The 14,040-nt window shown below is 45.4% G+C and overlaps 1 protein-coding gene across 1 annotated transcript; it reads right to left on the bottom strand.

Annotated features, from left to right (window-relative positions):
- On the bottom strand, positions 1 to 13,588 carry bace1 (beta-secretase 1). The gene is made up of 10 exons (XM_048981901.1): positions 13,392 to 13,588; positions 12,598 to 12,976; positions 8,404 to 8,492; positions 7,383 to 7,599; positions 6,764 to 6,901; positions 6,068 to 6,202; positions 4,553 to 4,654; positions 3,105 to 3,254; positions 2,427 to 2,598; positions 1 to 1,175 (listed from the first exon to the last, which is right to left on the bottom strand). Exons 2-10 carry the CDS (start codon positions 12,877 to 12,879, stop codon positions 934 to 936), a joined length of 1,527 nt encoding a protein of 508 aa, XP_048837858.1. The 5' UTR covers positions 12,880 to 12,976; positions 13,392 to 13,588; the 3' UTR covers positions 1 to 933.
- Positions 13,589 to 14,040: the final 452 nt, after the last annotated feature.

Here is a 14,040-nt window from a genome sequence, read left to right as displayed (position 1 = left end):
GACGATTATATTATGTACTTTATTGAATGTCAGTACAGTCAGGTTCACCTGAGTGAGATCCAGGGCAAATTATTTACAGCAAATCAAACAGACCAGATGAACTTGCAGGCTTCATTAGACTTCATTTAGATGTACTTCTCTATGTATCATTCTTTTTGTGTACATTTATACATGTTATTTGCTATAATCACAACACTATTCATATCTATAACCGAAGAGGGGACTGAACAGTTGGGGTGTGCAGTTGCATATAAAGACTGTACATCTTAAAAGTTTGAATGAATAACCCTTGAATAGACCTAGATATGTGCCAAATCACATCAACTTAAGAATCCATCCATCCATTTTCCAAACCGCTTATCCTACTGGGTCGCGGCTTAAGAATCCAGTATAGTTGATATTCTTTAAACATATGTTCTTGCATATGTTTATGTAAGAAAAAGTTGTACGACTAGCATTTCTGTTCTATTTCAGAGGGACATTCTTCTACAGGGTGCTGGCACTGCTGATGTGAAAATCAAATAACATATTGATATTCCCCAAAGTCCATCTCTCTGTTGTAGATACAAGGCAGCATTACCCATGTGCAAAATCGGGCACAAACGCTCATAGTAGCTCTTCCAAAATCCCAGTCAAAATCGCTTCCCCCAAAACACGGGTCAGTGAGGCAGTCCGCTGCCTAGATATCTGAACTGGAGTGGAAAGTGAAGTTTCTCCTCCCCGTGTAATGATATAGGGAGATATAGTCTTCTACTCTCTTGGCTTGTTCTTACGTTCTGATGCGTTAGGTGCCTCCTTAAGTTGACCCGCACCACTGGACGATATGCACATCAGAACAGTACAAAACAACATCTATTTCCAGTGTGCTGGCCTGCCTCATTTCCCGTGACGCCACTCACCCCCTGTCCCACCCCCTCACCCCCTTACCTCTCCTCATTTAAGGAGAGAGATGTCGTCGGCGAAATCGCCCCCACCCAGACGGAGGCAGCGGGTGAAGCGCCATTGGCAGACCATGAGGCACAGAGGCAGCATGAAGAGAGCACATATGCCCGCCATGATGTAGGCGATGGTCATCAGGGTAGACTCGTCTGTCTGAGGTATGTTGTAGCCGCAGTCCTCCAGGTCCATGCTGTGGAAAGGGCCTTCCACCGAAGCCGTCCGGAATTCATCGTGAACTGAGCCAGAAATTTGATGGGGGGGGGGTGACACACAAACAGACCGGTCATTGTATGGCAGGACTGTTGAACCCTATACAGTATGTAGGTCGACAGTTGAGATGAGATGAGAACCCTTTATTGCTGTTGCAATACACCATGTCACTAGTCACAAGTACCAGCGAAAAAACTGGCCATCGCCCGACCATACATATACACAAACATCACAGTAGGGGGTAGACAGGTCGGGAGACAGGGGCAAACAGAGAGAAGAAAAGAAACAGAATAACATGAGGAGAGAGGAGGGGAATAAAAAAACAGCCCCCAGACTGTACTCCAGTGGGGAGGACATTGTAGGAACCGAAAAAAACACCTCAGCAACATAAGCACATGGTCACTACACCTTACAACATAAAATGACACAACTTGCAACAGGTGGGGGAAATGGGGAGGTGGAGGTAGTCCAGCACAGACAGACAGCCATCCGGTCCTGCAGCCACGAGGGCGCTGGTCACAGACCCGCCTGTTCACGCTGGGGGTGGGGGTTCAGTGCACCACTCGGTAGTAGAACTTCTCAAACCATGACAGAAGGACCACAGCAGTGGTTTTTTCCACCTGGTCGCTAAACTCATCAGATTCAGCAAATTAATTTAACAGCATCAATGGTGGCATGGTGGCTTGGTAAGTTGCACAAGCCTCCAGCGTTGAAGATTCGGGTCTTGCCTTCAGCTCAGTATGTGTGCTGTGTATGCTCTCCAACGTCCAGAGGAATCCCTTACATAGTCCGAAGACGTCCAATCTAAGTCAGCGTTTTTTCAAGCCAGGCAACGTATCAGATGGTCCACATTGGAAGACAGCAATAATATGGCCTGTCTGGGGTCCCCAAAGACCGGTTTGAGAAACACTGCTCAAAATTGCCCTAAGTATAAGACTGTGCATGTATGTGCCCTGTAATGGGATCCTGTCCTGGGTCTACCTTCTTCTTGTGCTCTTTGCTGCCTGGAATAGGCTCCAGGGCCCCCATGACCCCATGGGAGGATTAACAAAACCCATGTAACTGCCTTTACCGAATTCCAGTTTGTTAATGAAAAGCTTGCTGGGCTAAAGCACTGGCAGGCATGCAGTGCCAGGCATGCAGTGCCTTTATGTGCTTTTGTCCATTTTGCACCTTCAGCACAGGCACACTCACTGGAGCACAAACCCGCGAGACGTTCGTGAATGGTATCCATAGTGACAGCACAAACAGTTCTCTCCCCGCGCCCTCCCACGTACCATGGCAGGTGCTGACGGCGAACCCGATGCGCTTCCTCTGCCGGTCGAACACCACGTAGAAGCCCTCCATGATCACGGCGCCCATGACGGTCCCCGTGCTTGACTGGGACACTGCAAACTTGTAACAATCTTCCTGTGCCGATGCCACGTCCTCGACGGGCCGGAGGTATTGCTGCCGAGAGATTGGACCCCCGTTGAGAAGCCCGGAGGACAGCAGACGCTCGAAAACACTGGCCATTCATTTACCAGTCATTTACACAGCATTTCAGCATACGACACTGTCTAAACGTCTGCAGCTCTCACATTACAAACTAATGTTATTTGTGTAAAAAAACCGTTACATCAATGGTTGTATCAAAACGCGAAAGCAATATCAGACTGTTATGCCGTTGTTGCTCATAACAAATACAAAAATGAAGCATTTTTGCTTGATGACCAAAATCCAATGCAGAAAAGCAACAGCAAGTATTAATAATATTCTTAGTAATAAGTATTATTCAGCAAGACATGCCCAGGCATGAACAGAGGCACGTAGGCCAGGACTAGTGGAATGATAGACTAATGGCCATAGCAGCACACAGACAGTGGCCGCTGTCCTTTGGCGATGCCTCCACCACAGGCCCTTTTCACAGGACGCCCCTGGGGCTCGGGGCCGCCTCACTCGCCCCCCAGCCGTACCTGGGGCAGGATGGAGATGCGGAAGGACTGGTTGCGGTTCTCGCTCATCAGGTAGAGGGAGATGACCGGGAAGATGTGCCAAGGCGTGGTGCCCATCTGCCAGCACACCAGCTGCTCTCCCAGCCAGAAGCCTGATGGGAACTGTTCGGTCTGCCGAGTTCGGGGAGTGGGGGGGGGGGGGGGGGGGGGGGGGGGGGGGGGCAAGGGATGGGGATGAAGGGAGGACATACAGTAATGAAAGTGATGATGAGCTACAGCAGAATCACTGAAACTGGTGAATATGTTAAGTATATTCAACATCCTTCGTTTACCTTTTGTACATTGGTAGATAGGAATTCTTATATATTGGGGATGCACCGATCGCAAAACTATTATGGATATTGGATCCGATACCGTCCTTATGCACTAATCATTGTAACAATATCACACCGATGCCTACATCCAATACCAAGTAATGCTGTATCAGCAAAATCATTACAGAGCAAAATAATGGGAGAAAATGTTTGCAATGTAGAGATACTTCAAAGTTAAGACTGAATACAAAAGCAAAGCAGTCTGCAAGCTGTGCTCTACTCAGCTATCAAGAGGAGGTAGAAAAGCAGGTTCATACAGCACTACTAATCTCATTAAACATGTACAAATCAAACATAAAGCAGAGTATGATAAAATCGCCACCAGCAGCAGTAACCCACTGTGCAGCAAACACTGGCGCGGAGAGAGAAAATGTCAAACTGTAATGGTCTTGCAGTGGGAATATCAGAAGCTCTCCCAGCATATTGTCAAAGTGGTGGCGAACTCAGAGCGTAATGTTATTTGAGGTATTTTTCCGCAGAGACCAAAAGACGAGAACCGGCATCGCTGATCAGCATACCCCGCCCCATCGGCAAGATTAATGGCAACATGTGTGTTTGTGATTGTGTGTGTGTGTGTGTCTGTGTACATGTGCGTGCACGTGTGTGTGTGTGTGTGGTGGGATGATTTCGATATTGGTCATCCCGATATTTTAAAATTAAAACATTGCATATTATGTTTTTAGACATTGTCCAGTCCTAATTGGTATCAGTGAGTACCAGGAAGCAAGTATGAGTACTCATACTCATACTCAGTATGAAAACAATGGTATTGTTACATCCCTCTCTCTCTCTCTCTCTCTCTCTCTCTATATATATATATATATATATACATACACACACACACACACACATGCATATATATATAATTACATACTGTAAAAAACATGACTTAAGTTTCCATTTTTATCAGTAGTAAATTCTTGAAGGAAAACACGTGAGACATGACGTTACATCTATCCTATTACACAAGGTTACAAACAGGAAGCTGACGCAATGAAATCAATGGAGAGGCTGGTGTACATTGCTTTGACAGGGCGAGGACCCCCCCCCCGTTCAGGGACCGGGGGAGCAGGGATCAGGGAGGGGTGAGCTCACCGAGGAGGCGGCCTCGATGGCCTTGACGGCGGCCTGGAAAACCTTGCGGGGGAGGCGGAGGTTGGTGGTGCCACTGTCCACGATGCTCTTGTCATAGTTGTACTGCGGCAGGGAGGGAGGGTGGGGAGATGTAAACAAGGGAAAGCCTGACCACCTTTTTACAAAGAGACTCAACGGGCATTCATCTCCCCCGCCATGAATGGCTGGAAGAATCAGTCCCCGGCACACTGTCTATGAGTACAGAGGCCATAGAACGCAGTTAAATACTTGGTGAATATCAGACATAATCAGTCACTGACTCTCCAAGTACAAATGGGTTTTTAGACCTACTCTCTCGGAAAGCCTTCACTGCCAAACCTCTGTCTCTATTCGGCCTAAATTTTGTTAATGGGTCATTCCATGCAATGTCTATTTATAAAATAAGCTAACCTCCTTTGAATTCACATTAAAAAATGCCATGTTTCCCAGTGGTTACAATGTCCTTTCTTGGTGTGTGTGTATGTGTGTGTGTGTGTGTGTGTGTGTCCAGCCAAACAAAAGACAGGAATATCTCAAAACTGACCCATTTTGGATCCATTTTTCTACAATAAGACATCCACATCCTCAGGAACAGCGAACAGACAATGGTGGGTTTGGTAAACTTTTGAAAATGGTTATTTTCAGTAACCTTTGAGCTAAGATATCTGAGAGCCATGAGTAGATTCAACAGTTATACAATGCTGAGTCTGTAACTATTCTGAAGAATGACAAGTAAGATGTGAATATAAAGAGTACATGGGTGCCATTCAGTTAAAACATTACCTAGTATTCAAATGGAATAAAAGACTAATTTAACAGTAAACATAAGACCTTCCATGTTAGTCCTCAGGGTCTTTTGATATTGCTTTCATAGTTTCACCTTCACCGTCACATCAGCTGCAGCAATGATTTAACCAGGAACTGAGAGTAACTGTTACTCTTTCTAATGGTAATGTTAATCTCTAATCAATCTGTTGGCAGATTAAAGTTGTGTTCACTATAGCAATCAGAGTTGGGGCCATTCCAGAATGCATTCATTGGTTCCATCTAAATCAGGAAATGGAACTGGAGCTGGAATTTAAATCTCCCTGAAATTCAAATTCAATTCCAATTCTGTTCCCCTATTGTTTTTTTCAATCCCAATTCCAATTCCATTTCGTGATTTTGATTGGAATTGATTAATGCATTCCGGAATGGCCCCAACCCTGATATCAACTGCATTATTTAAAAAACTTTTTACTAATGTTTTTACTGTATTTTTGTTGTGTTTCTCTGTCTGTTTAAGCAGCGGTTTAAGAAGAATCCATGTGGATGCAGGCAAGTTAAACCTGACCTGGATCTAAGGAGAAAGTGGCACTTTCACATGAACTGCACAGTGTGCAAATAAATGCACTGCACTCACACACACTGCACTGTAAATGCGCTGCACTCACACACACGCCAAACAGCAGGCAAACACCCATAACACCAACCAGCATTTGCCATCCAGGCTCTCACCTCCTTGCAGTCCATGTTGAGATCCTGCCCATTCACCTCGATGCGCACGATGACGACCTCATAATACCACTCGCGGCGTATCGGAGTGTACCACAGATCGCCCACATACAGGGAGGGGTCTACCCCCCCAATGATCTGAGGACAGGAGGGGAAAACTTCAAACAGCACATATTTCTATATATTTATATCACTCTTTCTCTCTCTCCATATATTTTCAGAAACCTCTTGTCCTTTGAAGGTTGCACAGGGTCCGGAGCCTTTCCCAGAAGCCCAGCGCACGATGCGGGGAATAACCCAAGATGGGACACCAACCCATCGCAGGGCACACTCACGCACCATTCACTCACACGTGCACAATTTTGGTGATTCCAATTAACCTCATTATGTTTTTTGGACTGTGAGGGGAATCTGGAGTATTCGGAGGAAACCCCACAATGACATGGAGAGAACACGCAGAGAACATACAGAGAACACGCAGAGAACATACAGAGAACACGCAGAAAACATGCAGAGAACATGCAGAGAACATACAGAGAACACGCAGAGAACATACAGAGAACACGCAGAGAACATACAGAGAACACACAGAGAACATGCAGAGAACAAGCAGTTCACACACATGGAGCCATGGTAGATGGTACCATGTTTGGTAATAGTGCTAACCCCCCCCTCCCCCCGTCCTCCTTGTGGCCTCACCATGCTGCCCCCCACAGTAGCGCTGTCCAGGCTGTAATTCTGGCTGTACCCGGTGCCACACAGCTGAAGGGAGAAGAGGTTTGGAACCGTGGTCTGCCGCACCAGCGAGTCGAAGAAGGGCTCCAGCGTCTCGTCGGGCTTCAGGCGGAGGGCAGAAAGAAGACATGGTTTAGGTTGCGAAGAAAACATGGTTTTCTGGTCTTTATTCACCATTTAGTCGGCAGTCGTGCAAATGCCTGTCTGTTTCGGTCATAAAATCTTTCTCATCTAGTTTGGAGGTGGTCAAGGTCAAGATGGAGAGGAGTCACACAGGTACTGTAATTAAGGCAGACATGTCTCAGACCTTGGGTATGAAACAGAAATAATGACATCCTGCTGTACCTTTCCTGCATGCGTCTCACACACCTGTCCTCTTCCACCCCTCTCTGAGCAAGCGGGGATTCATATTCCAATATTCTCACTCATACTCGCTTCCCCATTTCGATGGAAGGCCTGCATCTTTTATCCTTCATCTACTTCCACAACACATCTACCCTTGAGTGCAAGGTTGCTATGAGAGAGTGCTCCATCTTGCCCGTAAACCCTTTCGTGATCCGATCCAAAGCCGCCCCCCACTCACTCGTGCAATCTCAGCGTAGGCCAGCCCAAGGATGCCCTCCCAGTTGGAGCCGTTGATGAAGAAGTGGTCGGACTGTGTAATGGCAGCGATGTTAGCTCGCAGGGAAACGTTGGGTCCGTGGGGCACAGACACCACGTCGGTGCCCAGCTCCCCTTCCCAGCGGCCCTGCGTGTATGGCACATACACACTGTGGCCAAGGTCCCTATACGAACTTGATCTGAAAAGCAGAATACAGACACACTAAGGTCACTTGCACCAAAAGGTTGTTGGTTTGAGTTCCAGCTGAACCTCACGTAGTAGGTCTAAATATCTCCAGTATAAATCTTCCTTTATTCAAGTCTAGCCATGGATAATAATACAAATTAAGTGAATAATTCAAATAATAATATAATAATAGGAGGATTGTGAAAAAGAGCAAGCCACCAGAAAGCCTAAGACTGTGACCATGTTGAAGAGTAGACTAGATGTCAGTGTTGTGAACTAATGAGCAGTGTACTCAAAATGAGCAGTGATAGTATCTGCAGTGTACTCACAGAGAGTGATGGTGGTATCTGCAGTGTACTCACAGATATTGATGGTGGCATCTGCAGTGTACTCACAGAGAGTGGTGGTAATATGTGCAGTGTACTAACAGAATGAGGTAGTAGTAAGTGCAGTGTGCTCACAGAGAGTGGTGGTAATATGTGCAGTGTACTCACAGATATTGATGGTGGCATCTGCAGTGTACTCACAGAGAGTGGTGGTAATATGTGCAGTGTACTAACAGAATGAGGTAGTAGTAAGTGCAGTGTGCTCACAGAGAGTAATGGTAATATGTGTACTCACAGAGAGTGGTGGTAATATGTGCAGTGTACTAACAATGTGTTGGTAGTATGTGCAGTGTACTCACAGAGAGTGGTGGTAATATGTGCAGTGTACTAACAGAATATGTTGGTAGTATGTGCAGTGTACTCACAGAGAGTGGTGGTAATATGTGCAGTGTACTAACAGAATGTGTTGGTAGTATGTGCAGTGTACTCACAGAGAGCGGTGGTAGTATCTGCGGAGGAAAGGATGAGCTGCTGCTCCAACAGCAAAATTACTGCTGCCAGTGTCCACCAGGATGTTCAGCTGTGGGACACATACACACGACAAATTTTAAAGAATGTGTTGGATAGTAATTGCTCCTGTTTATAACCAGTTGTCATATGCTACCTTAGGAAAAAGTAATATAAGCCAAACCCTGAGTTGACAAGAACAGTACATAAAATAATATAAAAACATAAGTAGGAATAAAAAAATAATGCAAACAATATAACAATTTATAGAATCATGCTAGCCTCAGTCTTTGTTATTATCAAGAAGTGAATGTTTAATTGTTTTAATTTTCAATTTTATTTTCAGTAAGACTTTACTTCAGGGGACACAAATAATGTAGTAGTACACTCTTACTTAATGTATTAATTAACCATAAACTAAGTGTTAGTTCTGTACTGGTACCATGTTTATTCATCATTAATAAATCATGACGGTTCATCTATCACATGCAGTTGCTACTGTATATTTGCTCATAATTTGTACTTGAATAGCAAATGAGTTACTGAGTTACTTATGCCCCCTCAAGTAAAGTGTTACCTTGTTGTCTTGATGGTTGAATCTGTATTTTCCTTCATTGGCGTGTGGGGGGGGTTTGGGGGGGGCTGTGACGTGAGCATTTTGTCATTCATCCCCACCACTGCCATGTCTGTGTGGAGTTTGCACGTCCTCCCCATGATCTCTGGACTTCCACCCATGGTCCAAAAATCATGCATGTGATGGTCTTGCAATGGGCAGACACCCCCCTCCAGGGAGCCCCCTGCTGTGAGCTTCCTGAGGGGCTGCAGGCCAGACATGACTCTCAACAGCGTAAGCAGTTATGGATGCATGGACACCAGACCTTATCCTGCCTTCTGATATAGAACCTGACCGCTGACTTCGTGCCCTTGTCTTCATCGTTGGCTTATTAGCGCAGTAAACTGACCCCATCACTACCTATCTGAGGGATCCTGAAGCAGCAGACCTTTAAATTGGCTCCATTTATATTATCCCTGTATGCATACTGTGGAATTCATATTGTGACTTTCGAAGTTCAATGTTTGGACCTGAACCAATTAAAGGCCGACACAGTTAACGGAATAAACATGTATGCAAATCAGAATCTTCACAATTTCCTGGCAATTGTAATGCGACGCAGATTGTAATTCAATATTGTCTGGCGAGAGACGATGACAGACTATTACCGTAACACCGAGAGTGATTGTACACACTGAAAATGAGTATTAAGGCACAGTGAGGTTAGAATTATAAATTAAAACTTCCATTCAACACTCAGCTGTAACATATGTGTATCGTGAGCTACTATTTATAGCTATTTATAGAGGGGCCACCACTATACTGCAAAAGGAGAAACTGACTGTGCACCGCAATCATCTGTTACTTTATACAACTCATGACCATTTAAATCAGTATTCAGGCAATATTATAAACCAGGGGTGGGGAACCTGGTGCGGGTTTTTAGGATGACCCCTCGATCAGCCAATAATAATGCAGTGGTTCTCAATTCAACCTCTTTGGGACCCACTGTGATTGGCTGATTGAGAGACCATTACAAAAACCTGCAACGGCCCTCTATGGGGTGCGGTTCCACACCCCTGTTATAAACTGAAATATCTGTTCCTTGGAACAAGTAGATTGTGGGCCACTGATTATCAAGGCTCAGCAGTGGAAATGGCTGCTCTGAACGAACAGTGATTCCTACAGCTCTGAACGAACAACCAGGAAGGGATACCAGCAGTCTGCGGCTACATGAAGCAAACATGTTCCAGGGACAGGCCAGGTGGCCGGACGAGGATATGATTCTCCACATGGACATGAAAGGCGAAAAATTATGAATTACTACATTTCCAGTCATGGTCACTAAAGTGTCAGGAAGCTCATCAAAGTATCTAAAGGGCAAATGAATTATTGATTCGCACCCCTACTGGACACCAGAGACTAGCTGTCTGACTGACTGACTCAACTGACTGGGCACAATCCGATATGAAGACAGAGAGAGAGAGAATGAGAGAGAGAGAGAGAGAGAGAGAGAGAGAGAGATGAGAGAAAGAAAGACAGAGAAAGACACAGAGAGAGAAAGAGAGAAACACAGACAGAGAGAGAGAGAGAACGAGAGAGAGAAAGACAGAGAGAGAGAGAGAGAAAGAGAGAGAGAAAGACAGAGAGAGAGAGAGAGAGAGAGAGAGAGAGAGAAAGGGCAACCTGAGATCAGTAATCAGCAGGGGAGGGGAGCAGGGCGAGAGACAATGCAAAGAGCAGCTGATTACGAAGAACACAGATACAGGACTGTGGGGGCAGAGTGCCTGCTCTTAACAGTGTCAGTATAAGGCATCACTCATTTAATAATCCACATTAAATACCCAGATTAATACCAGTATATAAGACTTCAGTCCCAAAAAATTGACCATCACGTGAGGTTTCACGTAATCCCCAGGGTCAGAGGTACTGCAGAATTCATGACTGACAGAGAAAATTGGCAAAAAGCTTTGGACAAAAGTGCTTCCTAAATTAATGGCAATAAAAAGAGATATCCTGCCTGTACATTCAAACTTTCCAGAAAGCTGGGGGCGGCCCTCGCTACTCGATTTCTGTTTATTATGACTGACATGCAAAATGGTGGTATCAGTTTCCATATAAGCGACTTAAACCGAAGTCACACATTGATAAATTTCTTCCGCAGAGCTGCAGCCAATCAATGCATGGGAATTCACAGGAAAAATCCCAGTCATCACCTTGCAGTAAATTCTGGTGTCTGCTACCTTATACAAACCCCCCCCCACTCCATCCTCTCCATATATTTCTGATGGGTAAGCAGACTCACGATGCTTCTCTATTCCCTCACTTCCCTCCACCAGGGCTCAGGGCAGGCAGCTGCATCCTGCCACACCAGAGACCCCCGCAAGAATGCATGAAGGTCTCCTCTGCAGCCGCATATCCATTACCGGGAAACACTGATAACTCCTCACCTCTCTCACATCCAGTGGCATTTGGAAGGAAATAGCTGACAATGGCACAGGAGAAAGTTTGATACTGGGGAGGGACAGAATTTAATAACGTTAAAGTTATATTTTTTTTAGACGAATGAAGCCAAATTAAATATTCGGGGGTACAAGTCCCACCCAGCCCCCTGACTCCTACACACCTGATCGCTGACATTCTCCCAGCCCAGGATTCCCTAACTTAACGGTACTTAAGGGTACAGTCTTTTTCATCCATAAAAACCCATAACTTATATCTACAAGCATCAAATAACAACCAAGTAAACATTTTATCACAGGATTGCAAGTAACCGGCAGCCACCCTTTTCTATATCATTTGTATCTTGCTCTTTCGTCAAGGTCACAAATATACATGATAAAAAATCTTATTTTTTTTGGTTGGACAAATATCCCCTGCTCCAAAGGAAATAGATTCATATATCTCAGATTTTGTGTTGTTTGACTATCTGCTCAGTTTGTACAGCAATTTTCTTGATTTCTTTTTCCTCATTTGTCAAGAGTTATATTTCCCAAAAAATGCCGTAAGCATTTTGGTTGTAAGAAAAAGGGCGGGCCAGGAGAGGTCAACTTTAGCTAAAGTGCTTTCTGCCCCCCCCGGGGATAATCCCTCTTCCCCCTCTTTAGTGGCACCCTGTTCCCTGCACCGCAGCTGGCCGAAAGGATGCATACAATCGTTCCATTTCTTTCCCTCACCCAACAAACACACACGCACACACTCTCCCTAACACACTTATACACACACAAACACCCTTGGAAACAGATAAAATGCATTCATTATATAAGGACCTCTTATCCAAACTTAACAATCCAGATGTTTTCCTGATTTTCAAAAAAAAAACAAAACTTGGTATTCATAATCAAAGAGCACCAGCGCTGTGATCTGAAAGAGGATTTCACAATGATAACCAGATGTTATTTTAAAAAAAGTCTAAACGTGAGTAAGCTAGCGGCATAAAGTTAATATATATACATACTACGTTAAGACTCATAGTACAGATTAAAGTTAATACTTTATGCAATACCTGAAATGGCCCAGTACGATGGAAAGGGCATCTTGACTGGTTCAGGACAGGGTTTTGGGTGCAGGTGCCCGGGCATCAGCCGGGACACCGCTGCAGACGGTGCATTGGGGATGACCTTACCTTTTGCGGCGGAATCCCCACTGCCATCTCCACGTAGTAACCTTGTCCAGATTTGCCCCGGAGGTTGTCGATCATGTCCACGAAGCTGATGCCCTCGGCGCCCCTGCGCCGCCTGCTCGCCCCCGGGGCCCGCTGCTTGGCCACGGGCTGCGCTTCAGACGGGAGGCCCTGTCGCAGAGGGACGCGGATGGCCAACGGCTCCGGCACGTCGCGCCCGGCGTCGGGGCTCGCATTACCGAACAGTGTCCAAAGCATCATCCAGAGAAGCCAGGGTGCCTCCATCTTAAGACGTCTCCAGTGCAAAGTGTTTCTCTTATTTTAGCCCTTTTCCTTATTTTTTAACCCAAACTTGTTCTTCCTTCTCCGTGCTTTTTGGTGCCTGTAATAATTATTGCAGCATTGCTGTTTATAGGTCCGGCGCAAATTTTAGATGCTGTTATCCAAGTACCGTCACCGTTATTATTATGCGTTATTTTGTACAAGAGCAAAAAAAGCCGACTATTATTTTTTCCCGATGTTGCTGTTTTCCTCCTGTGGTCCTTAAGTTTAAATTTTGAAATGTGCTGCCACCTTTTACGCCCCAATGCCGTTCTTATGCATAACCTCCCGCTCCCTGATCAATATTAAAAACATGTAAAACTGACACATGTAACAAAAACATATTTGTGTGATATAGTCCTGTATTTGCGAATCTCCAGATTACATATAAAATATAGGGAAATTCCCAGTACCAGATCAACGAGGATGAAAATATAAATTAGTAAAATATTTAAAAACTGAGCAAAATAAAATACCTCTCTTTAAATGTCTCCGGGTGTCAGAAAGCGGAGGCTGGACACCCGGCGACTCTCGGTGCTGTTGCCTGTCCTGACATCGTTCAGTCACACGGACAACCTGCCGCCCTACTGTCCACCATAATCCGCATCTCCTCCCCGAATACAATCTGCTGTTTCTTCCCTCTTCTCCGCCTCCCTCTCGGGGCTGTCAGCATCCAAGCTGAACCAGGGTAATCGGTACGTCTCAGTGCCCAACGCATTCTGGGATTTGTAGTTTTCCGTATTATGCGCTCGCTGCGATTGTATTCGCTTTATGCAAATACGCGCGTTGCACGATCTGCTTAAACTAATAACACACGAATAATTGTGCTTTTTAATATCTTTAATCGACAAGGTGTTTTGGTGTTTCTAGGCTAGGAAATTAGTGGGAACCCTTTATTAGTTACTGTAGAGCGTCCTTCAGTAGCAATAACCTCCATTAAATGTAGGTGTTGATCAGACTTGCACAACATCCATCCATCCATCCATTTTCCAAACCGCTTATCCTACTGGGTCGTGGGGGGTCCAGAGCCCATCCCGGAAGCAATGGGCACGAGGCAGGGAACAACCCAGGATGGGGAGCCAGCCCATCGCAGGGCACACTCACACACCATTCACTCACACACGC

This window comes from Brienomyrus brachyistius, chromosome 17 (assembly GCF_023856365.1).
Source record: "Brienomyrus brachyistius isolate T26 chromosome 17, BBRACH_0.4, whole genome shotgun sequence".
NCBI classification, from domain to species: domain Eukaryota; kingdom Metazoa; phylum Chordata; class Actinopteri; order Osteoglossiformes; family Mormyridae; genus Brienomyrus; species Brienomyrus brachyistius.
This window is presented reverse-complemented; position numbering and strand designations above follow the sequence as displayed.